This window comes from Trachypithecus francoisi, unplaced genomic scaffold, assembly GCF_009764315.1.
Source record: "Trachypithecus francoisi isolate TF-2019V2 unplaced genomic scaffold, Tfra_2.0 Lachesis_group5, whole genome shotgun sequence".
Classification (NCBI taxonomy): domain Eukaryota; kingdom Metazoa; phylum Chordata; class Mammalia; order Primates; family Cercopithecidae; genus Trachypithecus; species Trachypithecus francoisi.
Window position 1 is genome coordinate 30507051 of NW_022681470.1, and position 18441 is coordinate 30525491.

General features: G+C 38.4%; 1 protein-coding gene across 4 annotated transcripts in view; it reads left to right on the forward strand.

Moving 5' to 3' along the window:
• The window catches only part of KLHL20 (kelch like family member 20), a 63375-nt gene that overhangs the window by 23204 nt on the left and 21730 nt on the right, over window positions 1-18441 (forward strand). For all 4 annotated transcript variants that reach the window (XM_033195702.1, XM_033195705.1, XM_033195703.1 and 1 more), the window contains 4 exons: window positions 4390-4548; window positions 5836-5930; window positions 8230-8345; window positions 9298-9481. In XM_033195702.1, the coding sequence (XP_033051593.1) occupies window positions 4390-4548; window positions 5836-5930; window positions 8230-8345; window positions 9298-9481 (554 nt within the window). The remainder of the gene's footprint in view (window positions 1-4389; window positions 4549-5835; window positions 5931-8229; window positions 8346-9297; window positions 9482-18441) is intronic.

Consider the following 18441-nt stretch of genomic DNA (forward strand, 5'->3'; position numbering starts at 1 on the left):
ACTGTATTTCTTTTTCTATGTGGAATCTTCTTTGCTTTTTATTTTAATTTCTTTTGGTATATAGGAAAGTTTGTATTTTTGTTGCACTGGTTACTTTTACAAACTAGAAAAAGAAGAGCAAATTAAACCCACAGTAGAAGGAAGAAAATAATAAAAATTAGAATAAAAACCAAGAGCTCTTTAAAAAAAAATGATGAACCTCCATCTCCATACTGATCAAGAAAAGAAGGAAAGAAGACACAAGTTACCAGTAATAGGAATGAAAGAGAAGATATCACTACAAATCGTTTATACATAAGAAGGATGATAAGGAAATATTATGAACAACATTTTACCTATAAATTCACTGAGATGAAATAGGCAAATTCTCTGAAGAAAACACAAATTACAAAAACTAACTTAAGAAGAAACAGAAAAACAGAATAACCCTATATCTATGAAATAAATTGAATTAATAATTTAAAAACCTTCTCACAAAGAAAATGCCGGTCCCAGATGGTGAATTTATCAAACATGTAAAGAAGAAATAACACTAATCCTATGCAAAGTCTTTCAGAAAAGGAGAATGAAGTTACCAACTCATTTTATAAGGCCAGAATTGCCCTGATTGAAACCACAGACACTAAAACTACAGATCAGTATCTCTCATCATCTTAGATACAAAAATTCTTAACAAACTATTAGCAAATTAGTTCCAGGAAAGTATAAAAGGGGAAATTCTATGACTTAAATGGGGTTTATATTATTAATTAGTGTTGATAGAATCATTATTTTATAGTCACATTTAATTTTTCATTGAAAATAATCTAACTTCTTTAGATGCCTTCATAATAGACTTGTCTCTTCATTTCTTCCCACTGTTTTCAAATACAAATCCACTTTCCAAAAATAAAGATTTGCCATCACTGAGGAGCTCCAAAACAATATGCTAAAGGCTTTGGACCCCACATTAAGAATTCTCTGCTTCAGAACGTTTTTAGGTTATGGTAATGTTCTGTATCTTGATTGTGGTCTTGTTTACATGAGTATATAATTTATCAGAACTCATCGAGCTGTACACTTAAAGTTTTTTTTTTTTAATGTCTTGCTCTAAGTTGTGTTTTAGACCTAAGGTATTCACAAATATCTGAAGAATATTCTTGAGAGTAGAGAAAGTTCTGAAATCCCTTTTAGTTCTAATCCTACCTCTAAAGTGAACCTGATACATACCATATTGAAATCCCAGTGAGGAAATCTTACCCTTGTTTATTGGACTAGCATGGCTCCATGTAAGTGCAAAAAAAGTCATTTGGAGCTTCACATTTGTGACTCATTTAAATTATTTTTGAACTTAATCAAATCTGTATTTAATTTTCTCCTACTTCATTAGACCTAGCTTAATTCATATAGTGTTACTCTGCTCATAATACATTTTTAAATTGTCTTTAAACTCAACAACTAAGTTCACCATATGTTTGTTAGAACAATTCCAGATGACTTTGCTTATTCATTCATGCTTGTTTTCAGCTTTATTCATTCTTCAAATAGCATCTACATTCATCTGAAGAAACTAAAAGTAAGCTGATTACCATAACAGTGTGGAGCTTACAGTTCAGATCTCCTCTAAATTCTTATTTAAGAGTAGATATTGTGAAGCATTATTTTCTTAACTTGGTTATTTGATTCAAGGATAGACTTTAGTACTAGATCATTAATATCCTTTTACTGGTTGTGGGAAAAAGAGAGGTGACATTTTAGCCAGGCATGTCTATCAAAAGTATTATGTTTACTCTCTACTCTTAGTGCCAAATATTTTTTCACACAAATTTTCAAATCTTCCTGTCATCTTGCGTTTCCATTAAATGAGTTAACACCAGCCGGGCGCGGTGGCTCACGACTGTAATCCCGGCACTTTGGGAGGCCGAGACAGGCGGATCACGAGGTCAGGAGATCGAGACCATCCTGGCTAACATGGTGAAACCCCGTCTCTACTAAAAAATACAAAAGAGCTAGCCGGGCGTGGTGGGGGGGGTGCCTGTAGTTCCAGCTACTCGGGAGGCTGAGGCAGGAGAATGGCGTGAACCCGGGAGGCGGAGCTTGCAGTGAGCTGAGATCCGGCCACTGCACTCCAGCCTGGGCGACAGAGGGAGACTCCCTCTCAAAAAAAAAAAAAATGAGTTAACACCTTAGTAGATTATTCATAAACTTCAAACTTGGTGATCATTGATATTTTTGTAACATTTGGTTTATACTCTGATGAAATATAAAAAGAAATGTTTAGGCACTTCACAAAGATACACAATACCATGCTTAAGTGAAGAAATTAGAGAGAAAAGGAAGAGGAAAGCAAGATGCAGCCATGACTAAAGTTTTGCATGCTGTGAAGACCAACACACTTACTAGAGCTAGGCCCTAAATTTGGCCCTGGAGTTTGTAGTCCCTCAACACAAGGTTAACAGATAAAATACAGGGCACCCAATTAAATTTAAATTCCAGATAAACAAGTAATTTATAGTATAAGTATGTCTTGTATTTTTGTTCGCCACACTAAGCAGCCCTACCACAGATAAAAAAATGCAACTATTTTAATTACTAAATTACATAAGCAACCTCAGCTAAAATTTAAAGGTTAACTATTTAATTTCCTGAACCTCAGAAAGTCTCACTCAGGCTCAGTTGTTACAGACAAAAATGACCTGATTCTTTTGTTTTGATTTTGTATGACATTCTGGAACTCCTTGCCCTTAAATGAACTCTTCATGGTCCTCTCAAAAAAAAAAAAAAAAAAAAAAAAAGAAAGTCTCACTCAGATCGTTTGAAGACTTATGCCATAAAAATTGAAGTGCTTGTTATTATTTCTGCTATAAATATAACGGGCCTTATGGCCCTTTACTGTTTTATTTTAAGATTTGCATTTTTTTCCCTAATGCACTCAATATTTTTTTTTTTTTTTTTTTTTTTGGTGATAGGGCCTCGCCTGTCTCTCAGGCTGGAATGCTGTGATGCTGGTACAACTACAGCTTACTGCAGCCTTGACCTCCTGGGCCCAAGTGATCCATTCACTTCAGCCCCTGGAATAGAAGGGACTACAGGCACGCACCACCATGTCTGGCCAATTTTTCTTTCTTTTTTGTTTTTTTTGAAACGGAGCCTCACTCTGTTGCCCAGGCTGGAGTGAAATGGCACAATCTTGGCTTACTGCAACCTCCCTCTCCTGCGTTCAAGTGATTCTCCTGCCTCAGGGTTTCACCGTGTTGGCCAGGCTGGTCTCAAACTCCTGACCTCAAGTGATCCACCCGCCTCAGCCTCCCAAAGTGCTGGGGTTACAGGGATGAGCCACCACACCGAGCCTTAGCTAATTTTTTTATTTTTTATTTTTGTAGAAATGAGGTCTCACTATGTTGCCCAGGCTGGTCTCGAATTCCTGAGCTCAAATAGTTCTCCTGCCTCAGCCTCCCAAATTGTTTGGATTGCAGGCATGAACCACCACACTTGGCTAAGCAAAACATTCTTAATAAAATATTTAAAGTATTTTTGTGGCCTATTGCATATTCTGCTAAATATTCTGACTTTTTGATGGTGTGAATATAACCCTGTCCCAAGAGAATCCATCAACTTCATTAGAGGTACTGCCTGCACTAATAGACATCACATGTAGTATAGTCTCCTGAGTAATAATATAACAAACCACGTGAAGGGTATGAAGGGTAGCAGTGACTGTTTCTTTCCTCTGCGTTGCACCCTGTCCCTTTTACTCTACGTTCTGATGAATGGAATTACAAGGCCTTGGAATAGGTGGCTGGCCTTCTCAACAAGGTAATATCCTTGTTGCCGTTTTGCCTCCATTCTGACAGTTGCCTAGCCTTAGGTAAAGACAAATTATTGGTGTTTGTAGATTCTCACTAGCATATATATTAGAGAGTTTGGTCCTCAGAGTTTTTTCACTTGTCTAATACTCTGCTCATTATATTCATTCTTGTTTAGAGAACTGCTAACATTCTTATTCTTTTTTTAAACTGACCCCTTGGTTTTTCTGCCCTAGACACTGCCTATTCAGCAACTAATCTTCTGAAAGCTTTTCCTGACTTTTTTGTATGCCTCATATATCTGGAGTTATAGTTTGGTATAGTTAATTTGGCTTATTTTGAATATAAATTTTTATTTCGATCATTTATTTTTTAAGTCATTTTTCCTAATTTGCTTGAATCACAAATTATTATTTTTACTAAACTTTAATGGTGTCTTCTGTACCTTCCTTTGTTCTCTTTATAAGTTTTTCTTTTCCTCTGGTATCGTTTTAAACTTCAGTGCATTGTGGAATACAGCTTTGTCCCATAACCCTGAAGAAAAACATTGAGACAATAAATGTGATCACAGGATTTTTTTTTCTTCTTACCTAACTTTGAACAGGTAATGGAGAGTGAAGAGTTCATGTTGCTTCCAGCCAATCAACTCATTGATATAATATCCAGTGATGAACTAAACGTTCGCAGTGAAGAACAAGTGTTCAATGCAGTGATGGCCTGGGTCAAATACAGTATTCAGGAAAGACGTCCTCAGTTACCCCAGGTAATGATAAAAATGCTTCTCTAAGAAACTACTGGCCAGGCGTGGTGGCTTATGCCTGTAATCCCATCACTTTGGGAGGCCGAGGCGGGTGGATCACAAGGTCAAGAGATCGAGACCATCCTGGCCAACATGGTGAAACCCCGTCTGTACTAAAAATACAAAAATTAGCTGGGCGTGGTGGTGGGCACCTGTAGTCCCAGCTACTTGGGAGCCTGAGGCAGGAGAATCGCTTGAACCCAGGAGGCGGAGATTGCAGTGAGCCGAGATTGCACCACTGCACTCCAGCCTGGCGACAGAGCGAGACTCTGTCTCAAAAAAAAAAAAAAAAGATACTGCTTAGTACTAGATGAGATAATATGTATTTGTCATGCAAACATAAAACAGTTATCACTCCACATTTGTCTGTAAGAAAGTCCATCTGTTTCCAAATAATCAAGGAAATAAGTATTTAGAAGCATTTTGGTTGCTTATTAATGTGGGCTTTTTGCTCCTTTGCTTTCCCCATATTTTGGATCAATTCTACTTTTGAATGATAGCACAATTCAAAACTTAAATTGTATAAAATGAACAAAAGAAAGCAAGGATGCTTCTTTTCTATAGCTTGGAAATCTTACCACAGTTTTCCTTCAATATAACTTGGAAATACTACCACACTTTCAAGAGTAAAGAGATGATGCATCAGTCATCACTGAGCGATCAGTAGTTCACTTTAGACCCATTCTCGTTACTGTGATTATAGTCTTTAGCAATTCAACAAGATATTCTTCTGGATTGTGAATTAATTTGAGTCCAGCTTATAATGTATTGCTGAACATTTTTAGTAGTTACGCCTTCCCGCCTTCCTTATTTATGGTATTCAGTGAGATCCCAAAACAATTGGAAGCACAGTAGGGTACCGTGGGTCATGTATTCTCTTAAATATCTTATAGATGAGAGCTCATGCCTTTAATAGTGTTTATTGGTTGGGTGCAGTGGTCCAAGCCCATAATCGCAGCACTGGGAGGATAAGGCAGGCAGATTGCTTGAGCTCAGGTGTTTGAGACCAGCCTGGGCAGCATGGTGATTCCCCGTTTCTACAAAAAAAAAAAAAAACAAACATTCACTGGGCATGGTGGCATGTACCTGTAGTTGCAGCTACTCTGGAGGCTGAGGTAGGCAGATCACTTGAGTCCAGGAGGGTGAGGCTGCAGTGACCCATGATCACGCCACTGCACTCCAGCCTGGGCAACAAAGTAAGACCTATCTCAAAATTAATTAATTAAAATAATGGTGTTTATTTTCTCATAGGTGCTGCAGCATGTTCGTTTGCCTTTGCTTAGTCCCAAGTTCCTCGTGGGCACAGTAGGCTCTGATCCCCTCATCAAAAGTGATGAAGAATGCAGGTATGAGTGACCTTGGATGGGAAAAATCAACAACTAAGCATTCCTATTTCTTCCTAATTTCTTTATTTATATTGCTTCCTAAATGTTGTATTTTGTAGAGCTGAAACCAGGGCATTAATTTAACAAGATTTTCTTCTGGGCTAGGGTCAAGAGGAGGAAAAGGAAGAAGAGAGAAGTAAACTTCCAGTGTTCCATTCCATTAGTTTTTTATGTGTGGTGCTTATTAGTGTAGAAGTGGCAATAAAGAGGTAGATTTCCAAGATTCTAATGCAGGCTTGAATTTGAAGAGTCAGTTCTCTGCTAATATTTTTTTTTTTCCTTAAGATAATTGAATAATGCTGTTGACTCTGTCAGTGAACATTTTTTCCTTCCATCACATATGTCTGGTTGGGGAATAGAATCAGCCTTGCTTTCTAAATTGTGGACAGAGTTAAAGATCTGCCACCTTCTAAAATAGCTGTAGAAAGATTTTCACTAGAACTAGGTGAAGCAGTTTCCAGAATTTTTTTGACAAAAGAAACTCCAACTACTTTTACAAAGGGGGCAAAAAAAAAGCAACCTGTTTTACTAGGCTGTCTCTAAAGTATATACAAAATATAATAAATTACATTCCCAATTTGACAGATTTTAAGATTTAGGTTCAAATCTGAAATCTTCTGCGATTTTTAACCATTTTTCCCAGCATGTCCCAAATATAAAAGTGAAAGAGAAAATCCATACTCAGAACTTTTTAAACTACACTGACCTTTGGACCTCCCTTGGTGATTAAAGACATTTAGAATGATCCCTGATTTTAGAATGGTGGTAGGACATGTAGATTCACTTGCATTTCTTCTATAAACTAAAACCTGTTCTTTTAACAGGAGAGGCTGGAGGGGATTTTAGATGTTTCTATTTTATTTTATTGTATCTTTTTTATATTAATCATTGTTTTTCCCTTTACCGTGGACTAGAGTTAAACTAGATATTTGTCTTTTATATTTAAAACACAGACAAATGGTAATTAATTCTCCCTAAATATTTGCAGTAGCAAAAAGGAAAACCATATACATTATACATGCTGAAATCTGAAGAAATAATACATAGATGCCCTCTTCCATTACACGTAAATTAGATTGTACTGATTCTGATGCAGAAAGTAAAGGTACTTATGAAGTCACATTTAAAAGAAGACCCTTCCTGATATCCTAACTTCTTTGTGCTGCAGTTTCTTCCTCTATAAAGTGAGGATGATAATAGTGCCTATTCCATGAGGCTGTTGTGAAGATTAAATGAGTTTATATATATTAAGCACTTAAAACCGGGACTAGCATATAGCTGTAAGTGTTGTTACTACCATTAATTTTGTGTTGGTTTGCTCAATATTATAACTCTATAATATTATTTCTAGGAACCCTCAAATGACCTAACAAACTATTAGGAGGTCAAAGTCTTTGTCTTTTTTATTTTTTTTTGAGACGGAGTCTCGCTCCGTTGCCAGGCTGGAGTGCAGTGGCACAATCTCGGCTCACTGCAACCTCTGCCTCCCAAGATCAAGCTATTCTCCTGCCTCAGCCTCCCGAGTAGCTGGGACTGCAGGTGTGCACTACCATGCCTGGCTACTTTTTGTATTTTTAGTAGAGACAGGGTTTCACCATATTGGCCAGGATGGTCTCAATCTCTTGACCTCGTGATCCACCTGCCCCTCAGCCTCCCAAAGTGTTGGGATTACAGGCGTGAGCCATGGCAAAGTAATTACAAGTGTAATTACTAGATTCTTCTCTTAAAGTATCTTAACAAGACAGGAAATTTGTCTCAGTAGACTTGTTGAGAGTAAACCATTCATATGTTACCAGATGCGAATTTGTGACAGTACAGTGTTTCTTTTTAGCAATCTGATTTTTGACCCAATTTTATTACTTTAACTAATTTAGCAAATAACTCTTGCCCTGGCCGATGTGCTACCTTGCTAATATCTTGCAGAATCTAATAAAATTTATTAAAAAGTAGTAACTCTGCAGTGTGGTAATCAAATTGTGATTTTTACTTTTCTATAAGTTATCGTTGGCTGTAAGCATGTTGAGCTTTAGGCTAAATTTGCAGTGAGATATGAGTCATGATGGAAATAACAATTCACAACTCAGTTTGACTGGCATTATTGCTTTCATGTTTGTGCCAATTTTAATATTGGCTGGCATTCATGATTTGGTTTGATTTATGCTTGCTTCCCTTTGCCAACCTATATATTCCTAAACTACATTGGGACTTAAGTAACAATGTAATTTAGATATTTGGAATAAAGGGAGAATTTTTTCTACAGAGACTTGGTAGATGAGGCTAAAAACTACCTCCTGTTGCCGCAAGAACGACCACTAATGCAAGGACCAAGGACGAGACCACGGAAACCTATCCGATGTGGGGAAGTACTCTTTGCAGGTTTGGATCTTATACTGTTAGTAAATTGAATATTTTCCCGTGTGAGAAATTGTCATTTGAATAATCCTTTGGACAATTGTGATATTTACTGTCATAAGAAACAAATAACAAGTCAGCATGTAGCTTGACTCTTAACCCATGATTCAACACTGATACACTCCAAAAGAGTGCTCTATTTTTTTTCTCATTCAACACCTGTAATATCTATTTTTATATAAATCCAAAAATGTTGGCTGGGCACAGTGACTCATGCCTATAATCCCAGCATTTTGGGAGGCCAGGCGTTTGAGACCAGCCTGGGCAATATAGGGAGGCCCCATCTTTACAAAAAAATAAGAAAAACAATTAGCTGAATGTGGTAGTACACGCCTACCAGCTACTTGGGTAGTCCCAGCTACTTGGGAGGCTGAGACAGGAGGATGGCTTGAGCCTAGGAGGTCAAGGCTGCAGTGAGCTGTGATTGTACCATTGTACTCCACCCTGGGGAACAGAACAAGATCCTGTCTCAAAAAATAAAAAATAAAAATGTCATGCAGTAGATGTTTTGTTGAAATGAGTCACATGCATTAATTTATATATCAATGTGCAGTCATCTCATAATTACATGGAATTGTGAAAAACATATTAAACAATTATAATTTATTTCTCCATTCTATGCATATCCATCTATAATTTCTCCATTCTATCTATATATACATATTATGTCATAATCCTATTTGAATTGGTATCATTGCCCTCCTTTGTAAAATAGATATAATACTAACTTATTTACAGAATTAATTAAAGATTATAACAATCCCAGGGGAATGAGTTAAAGTCATAACTTGCATTTTGGCCTACTGCTAGAGACATTTGGTGAGTCTAAGCATTAGGTCACAGTGAAGTTCGTAGTGAGTGTTACATTCTATGCTTCAGGATAGGATTCTCTTGACCATTTCTGTTACTTCCCCAGTTGGTGGTTGGTGCAGTGGAGATGCCATTTCCAGTGTTGAACGATATGATCCACAGACCAATGAATGGAGAATGGTGGCTTCAATGAGCAAAAGGAGATGCGGAGTTGGGGTCAGTGTTCTTGATGATCTGTTATATGCAGTAGGAGGCCATGATGGATCCTCTTATCTCAACAGTGTTGAAAGGTGAGTAAGGTCAATCTGTAATTTTCTCTCTACTATTCATATAGTTTTATTTGAGATGTTAATTAGGAATCAAATGTGACTTAATGCTTTAGTATTGCATCTGTGGCACTAGTTGGCAACCTAAACAAGTTAGTATGATACACAAATTCTTTATGATTTCGTCTCCACCTGTTTCTCTAGTCTGTCTCCCATGACATACTACCCCTCCCTAAGCATGCTACTGCAGACACATCAAATTGCCTGCAGTTCCTTGGACATGCTGTCTTCCTTCATACCTCTCTCCTTGCATATATGCATGCTGTTCTTTTTTCCCTGGGATACTTTTGCCATTTTAAGACTTACATTGCCTTTGGCTGGGCGCGGTGGCTCACGCCTGTAATCCCAGCTACTCAGGAGGCTGAGGCAGGAGAATGGCCAGAACCCGGGAGGCAGAGCTTGCAGTGAGCTGAGATCGCGCCACTGCATTCCAGCCTGGGCAAAAGAGCAAGACTCCTTCTCAAAAAAAAAAAGACTTAACATTTCCTTCAAGACACAAATGTTACTTATTACATACAACTTTCTATGATACCATATAGATGAGTTAGTTACTACTTGTTCCTTTGCCTTCCATAAGTATTTTGAACATGTTTGTACATATCCATCACATTGTACTGTATGTGTTGAAATGTATTTCACTATAATATCTATCGTAGTTACTAGGCACATTGGGAATCTATAGTAACTGATGTTTCCATAGCTTTTTGCTCTCAAGAAGTTGTGTTGATTAACAGTGACTCTTAATTTCCATAACACATCTATGAAACGCTGCAGTTTTAAAGGTATAGATTGTGCAGCTGGGGAAAAAAATCTTAAAAAGTAGAGGGATCAGTCCCATAGAAGTAAAACAACTGCAACATGGAGAAACCTCATCTCTACAAAAAATACAAAAAAATTACCAGTTGTAGTGGTGCACACCTGTAGTCCCAGCTACTCAGGAGACTGAGGCATGGGGCCCGCTTGAGCCTGGGAAGTAAAGGTTGCCATGAGATGAGATTGTGCCATTGCACTCTAGTCTGGGTGACAAAGCAAGACTCTCTCAAAAAATAAAATAAAATAAAACACACACACTTAAAAATAAATTGATGACATCACAGAAGGGAAAAATAAATTGATGGCATTGCAGAAGGGATCATGGCAGACGGGAGGCAGGACTAGATTGAAGCTCCGGACCGGGCAGCATGCAGAGGCTTGACTGTAAATTTTAGCTCCAGATTGACTGCAAGAAAAAATCAGCAATATCAAGAGGACCCACAGACCCTCTGAAGAAAGCAGACTGCTCCTTCAGGACCTGGGAGAAACCCCACATACTGTGAGTGCCCCAACTGCAGAAGTGGGAAAGGGAGACCCTCCTCTTCCAAACACACACCCCCACTGGAGAAGCTGAAGGTCTGTTCACAGGAGAAATTTCCAACTTTACCTGGAGCTGAGTCAAGTTAGAGAGCCAAGCGAAATACAGGGGTAGAGGAAGCAGCAGAAAGGCCCTGGGAGTTCGCTGGGTCCAAATGATGGCCAAGCAGGCCTGGCACCACTGGGATCCATCGGGAGGGTGGCCAGAGGAGCAGGGGATAAAACTCCCCAGGGAGAAGGAATTCTCTAGCTGACCTTTGTAACAATTTGAACAGGGGGAGAAGCCTCCTGACCAGAATGCAAGGGAGGATGCAAATCCTGCGTGCAGACTTCACTGGCAGGGAGAGAACTAAATCCCTTTTCTCTTGCAGCTGGGAGGTGGATAGCCTCGGGCAAGTTTTCAAGCCTGTCGCCCGTGGCCTGGAAACAGACTCAGAGTTGTGAGGCAGGTACGGTGGGAGTGAGACCGGCCCTTCAGTTTGTGTGGGAGCTGAGTGAGGCCTGTGACTACCGGCTTTCCCCCACTTTCCTGACAACCTGCATGACTCAGCAGAGGCAGTCATAATCTTCCTAGCTACACAACTCAAGTGACCTGGGAATCTCTTCCCCCATCCCCAACAGCAGTCACAGCAAGACCTGCCCAAGAAGAGTCTGAGCTCAGACATGCCTAATCCCGCCCCCACCTGATGGTCCTTCCCTGTCCACCCTGGTAGTGGAAGACAAAGGGCATATAATCTTGGGAGTTCTAGGACCCCACCTACCACCAGTTCCTCTCCATGTTACTACAGCTGATGCTTTCTGGAAAGCACCATCTCCTGACAGGAGGCCAACCAACACAAAAATAAAGCATTAAACCACCAAAACTAAGGATCCTCACAGAGTCCACTGCACCCTCCACCAGAACAGGCACTGGTATCCACAGCTGAGAGACCCATAGATGGTTCACATCACAGGACTCTGCAGACATCCCCTACTACCAGCCCAGAGCCGAGTAGACTCACTGGGTGGCTAGACCCAGAAGAGAGACAACAATCACTGCAGTTTGGCTCACAGGAAGCCACATCCATAGGAAAAGGGGGAGAATACTATATCAGGGGAACACTTTGTGGAACAAAAGAATCTGAACAACAGCCTTCATCCCTAGACCCTCCCTCTGACAGAGCCTACCCAAATGAGAAGGCACCAGAAAACCAACCCTGGTAACATGACAAAACAAGGCTCTTCAACATCCCCAAAAAAATCATACTAATTCACCAGCAATGGATCCAAATCAAGAAGATTCCCTGATTTACCTGAAAAAGAATTCAGGAGGTCAGTTATTAAGCTAATCAGGGAGGGACCAGAGAAAGGTGAAGCCCAATGCAAGGAAATCCAAAAATGATCCAAGAAGTGAAGGGAGAAACACTCAAGGAAATAGATAGCTTAATGAGAAAACAAAAATTCAGGAAACTTTGGACACACTTTTAGAAATGCGAAATGCTCTGGAAAGTCTCAGTAATAGAATTGAACAAGTAGAAGAAAGAAATTCAGAGCTCAAAGACAAGGTCTTTGAATTAACCCAATCGTACAAAGACAAAGAAAAAAGAATAAGAAAATATGAACAAGCCTCCAAAAAGTCTGGGATTTTATTAGACAACCAAAATAAGAATAACCAGTATACCCAAGGAAGAAGAGAATTCTAAAAGCCTGGAAAACATACTTGGGGGAGTAATCAAGGAAAATTTTCCCAGCCTTGTGAGAGACCTAAACATCCAAATATAGGAAGCACAAAGACACCCGTGAAATTCATCACAAAAAGATCTTTCTTTAGGCACATTGTCACCAGGTTATCCAAACTCAAGATGAAGGAAAGAATCAAGAGCTGTGAGACAGAAACACTGGGTAACTTATAAAGGAAAACCTATCATTAACAGCAGATTTCTCAGCAGAAACTCTGCAAGCTAGAAGGGATTGGGGACTTATCTTCATCCTCCTCAAACAAAACAATTATCAGCCAAGAATTTTGTATCCAGTAAAACTAAGCATTATATATGAAGGAAAGATAAGCCATTTTCAGACAAACAAATGCTGAGATAATTTGCCATTACCAAATCACCACTACAAGAACTTCTAAAAGGAGCTCTAAATCTTGAAACAAATCCTAGAAACACATCAAAACAGAACCTCTTTAAAACATAAATCACACAGAACCTATAATGCAAAAATACAAGTTAAAAAGCAAAAACAAAAAACAAAACCAAAGTACACAGGCAACAAAGAGCACAATGAAAGTAACGGTACCTCACATTTCAATCCTAACATTGAATGCAAATGACCTAAATGCTCCACTTAAAAGGTACAGAACCGCAGAATGGATAAGAACTCACCAACCAACTATCTGCTGCCTTCAGGAGACTCACCTAACACATAAGAACGCACATAAACTTAAAACAGTGGAAAAAGGCATTTCATTCAAATAGACACCAAAAGCGAGCAGGGGTAGCTGTTCTTATATCAGACAAAACAAACTTTAAAGCAACAGTGGTTAAAAGAGACAAAGAGGGACAGTATATAATGGTAAAAGGCCTTGTCAAACAGGAAAATATCATAGTTCTAAACATATATGCACCTAACGAGCTCCTAAACTTATAAAACAATTACTAATAGACCCGAGAAATGAGATAGACAGCAACACAAGAACAGTGGGAGACTTCAGTACTCCACTGACAGCACTAGACAGGTCATCAAGACAGAAATTCAACTTCAGAAACAATGAATTTAAACTATACCTTGGAAAAAATGGATTTAACAGATATATACAGAACATTTCATCCAAAAACCACAGGATACCCATTCTGTTCAACAGCTCATGGAACTTTCTCCAAGATAGACCATAAGATAGGCCATAAAATGAGCCTCAATAAACTAAGAAAATTGAAATTATATCAAGCACTCAGACCACAGTGGAATAAAACTGGAAGTCAACTCCAAAAGGAACCTTCAAAACCATGCAAATACATGGAAATTAAATAACCTACTCCTGAATGAGCATTGGGTCAAAAATGAAATCAAGATGGAAATTTAAAAATTCTTCGAACTTAATGACAATAATGACACAACCTATCAAAACCTCTGGGATACACAACAAAGGCGGTGCTAAGAGGAAAGTTCATAGCCCTAAATGCCTACATTATCAAGAAGTCTGAAAGAGCAAAGACAATCTAAGGTCACACCTCAAGGAACTAGGGAAACAAGAATAAACCAAATCCAAAGGAAATAACCGAGATCAGAGCAGAACTACATGAAACTGAAACAAACAAACAAAAAAATACAAAAGATAAATGAAGCAAAAAGCTAGTTATTTGAAAAGATAAATAAAATTGATAGACCATTGGCAAGATTAACCAAGAAAAGAAGAGAAAATCTAAATAACCTTACTAGAAAACAAAACAGGAGCTATTACAACTGACATGACTGAAATACCAGAGATCATTCAAGGCTACTATAAACAAGTTTACACATATAAACTAGAAAACCTAGAAGAGATGAATAAATTCCTGGAAAAATGCAACCCTCCTATCTTAAATCAGGAAGAATTAGATACCCTGAACACACCAATAATAAGCAGCAAGATTGAAGTGGTAATTTAAAAATTACAACAAAAAAAGGTCCAGGACCAGACGGATTCACAGCAGAATTCTACCAGACATTCAAAGAAGAATGGGTACCAATCCTTTTGACACTATTCCACAAGATAGAGAAAGAAGGAACCCTCCCTAATAATTCATAATTCATTCTGTGAAGCTAGCATCACCCTAATACCAAAACCAGGAAAGGACATAACCAAAAAAGAAAACTAAAGACTGATATCCTTGATGAGCATAGATGCTAAAATCCTTAACAGAATACTAGCTAACCGAATCCAACATCATATCAAAAAGATAATCCACCATGATCAAGTGTGTTTCATGCCAGGGATGCAGGGATGGTTTAACATATCCAAGTCAATAAATGTGATACACCACATAAACAGAATTAAAAACAAAAGTCACATGATCATGTCAATAGATGCAAAAAAAGCATTTGACAAAACTCAGCATCCCTTTATGATTAAAACTCTCAACAAAATTGGCATACAAGGGACATACTTTAATGCAATAAAAGCCATCTATAACAAACCCACAGACAACATACTGAGTGGGGAAAAGTTGAAAGCATTTCCTGTGAGCATGGGGAAAAGACAAGGATGCCCACTCTCACCACTCCTCTTCAACATAGTACTGGAAGTCCTGGCCAGAGCAATCAGACAAGAGAAAGAAATAAAAGGCATCCAGATCAGTAAAGAGGAAGTCATATTGTCACTGTTTGCTGATGATACGATCGTTTACCATGAAAATCCTAAGGACTCCTCTGGAAAGCTCCTATAACTGATAAAATAATTCAGCGAAGTTTCCGGATATAAGATTAATGTACAAAAATCAGTAACTCTTCTATACACCAATAGCAACCAAGCAGAGAATGAAATCAAGAACTTAACCTTTTTTTACAATAGCTGCAAAAAAGTAAATAAAATACTCAGGAATATACCTAATAAAGGAGTCGAAAGACTTCTACAAGAAAAACTACAAAACAGTGCAGAAAGAAATCATAGATGCCACAAACAAATGGAAACACATCCCATGCTCATGGATGGGTAGAATCAATATTGTGAAAATATTGCCAAAGCAATCTACAAATTCAATGCAATCACCATCAGAATACCACCATCATTCTTCACAGAATTAAAAAAAAAAAAAAAAAAACAATTATAAAGATCATATGGAACCAAAAAAGAGCCCGCATAGCCAAAGCAATACTAAACAAAAAGAACAAATCTGGAGACATCACACTACCTAATTTCAAACTATACTATAGAGTCATAGTCACCAAAACAGTGTGGTACTGGTATAAAAATAGGCACATAGACCAATGGAACAGAATAGAGAACCCAGAAATAAACCCAAATACTTACAGCCAACTGATCTTCAACAAAGCAAAGAAAAACATAAAAGGCCAGGCGCGGTGGCTCAAGCCTGTAATCCCAGCACTTTGGGAGGCTGAGACGGGCGGATCACGAGGTCAGGAGATCAAGACCATCCTGGCTAACATGGTGAAACCCCGTCTCTACTAAAAAAAAAATACAAAAAACTAGCCAGGCGAGGTGGCAGGCGCCTGTAGTCCCAGCTACCTGGGAGGCTGAGGCAGGAGAATGGCGTAAACCCAGGAGGCGGAGCTTGCAGTGAGCTGAGATCCGGCCACTGCACTCCAGCCTGGGCGACAGAGCAAGACTCTGTCTCAAAAAAAAAAAAAAGAAAAACATAAAGAGGGGCAAGAACACTCTTTTCAACAAATGGTGCTGGGATAATTAGCTAGCCACATATAAGGAAACGAAACTGGATCCTCATCTCTCATATTATACAAAAATCAACTCAAGATGGATTAAGGACTTAAACCCTAAGACCTGAAACTGTAAAAATTCTAGAAGATAACATTGGAAAAACCCTTCTTGATATTGGCTTAGGCAAGGATTTCATGACCAGAAACCCAAAAGCAAATGCAATAAAAACAAAAGATAAATAGCTGGGACCTAATTAAACTGAAGAGCTGTTGCATGGCAAAAGGAACAGTCAGCAGAGTAAACAGACAACCCACAGAGTGTGAGAAAATCTTCGCAATCTATACATCTGAAAAACAACTAATATCTGGAATCTACAACGAACTCAAGTCAGTGAGAAAAAAAATCCTATCAAAAAGTGGGCTCAGGACATGAATAAACAATTCTCAAAAGAAGATATACAAATTGCCAACAAACATGAAAAAATGCTCAACATCACAATGATCAGGGAAATGCAAATGAGAACCACAATGTGATACCACCTTACTCCTGCAAGGATGGCCATAATAAAAAAATCAAAAACCAGTAGATGTTGGCGTGGATGCTGTGAACAGGGAACACTTCTACACTGCTGGTGGCAATGTAAACTAGTACAGCCACTATGGAAAACAGTGCAGAGATTCCTTAAAGAACTAAAAGTAGAACTACCATTTGATCCAGTAATCCCACTACTGGGTATCTACCCAGAGGAAAAGAAGTCATTAATCAAAAATGATACTTGTACACGCACGTTTCTAGCAGCCCAATTCACAATTGCAAAATCATGGAAGCAAACCAAATGCCCATCAATCAATGAGTGGATAAAGAAACTGTGGTGTATATAGATGATGGAATACTATGCAGCCATAAAAAGGAATGAATTAACAGCATTTGCAGTGACCTGGATGAGATTAGAGACTATTATTCTAAGCGACGCAACTCAGAATGGAAAACCAAACATCGTATGTTCTCACTGATATGTGGGAGCTAAGCTATGAGGACTCAAAGGCATAAGAATGATACAGTGTACTTTGGGGACTTGGGGGGAAGAGTGGGAGGGGGTTGAGGGATAAAAGATTACAAATATGGTGCCATGTATACTGGTGCATGCACTAAAATCTCATAAATCACCACTAAAGAACTTACTCATGTAACTAAATACCACGTGTACCCCGATACCCCAATAACTTATGGGGGGGAAAAAAAACACATCACAGTTAAAAAAAAATCGATGGGTTAAAGAAATAAGAGTAGAAATAGCTAAATGTTTATACTTTAACAATTTAGCCTATGTATATCAAAATGGATAGAATGCAACTAAGGTGGTACCCAGAGGGAAATTTACATGAATTTTAGCTTAGATACATTAATATAACTTATATGCATTTGGAAATAAGAAAGATACAAAATAAATGAATCATGCTTTTAAATCATTACTAAAAAAGCAATAAAACCCAACAAACAAAAGAAATGAAATTGAAAAAAGAAGATATAACTACAAAAAGAGCAATTTGATAGTATTTTAAAAAATTCAGCATACTCGGCTGGGCACGGTGGCTTACACTTGTAATCCCAGCTCTTTGGGAGGCCAAGGTGGGTGGATCACGAGGTGAGGAGATCAAGACAATCCTGGCTAACACGGTGAAACCCCGTCTCTACTAAAAATACAAAAAAATGAGCCAGGTGTTGTGGCAGGCGCCTGTAGTCCCAGCTACTCAGGAGGCTGAGGCAGGAGAATGGCGTGAACCCAGGAGGCGGAGTGTGCAGTGAGCCAAGATTGCGCCACTGTACCCCAGCCCGTGCAACAGAGCCAGACTCCATCTCACACACACACAAAAAAAACAATTAAGCATACTATTTGCTACAGTAATTCTACCTATCACCCATTCACACAAAGAGAAATGTACAAGGATGAACATTATTTTTAATTGTAAAATATCAGAAACAGCCTAAGGGGTGTATCAGTAGGAATATAATTAAATAATGTATAACACATATAATAGTAAAATAATTAAAAAGAAAAATCTGGAGCTATATTAGCATAAATAGATTTCAAAAAATGTTGAGGGAAAAAGCAGTGCCTACTGTGTGGTATTATTTATGTGAAGAAAACATGCTTGCATATAAAGAAATACATATATGTGGATGCATATATACCTATATATATTTTACTGAAAAGTCT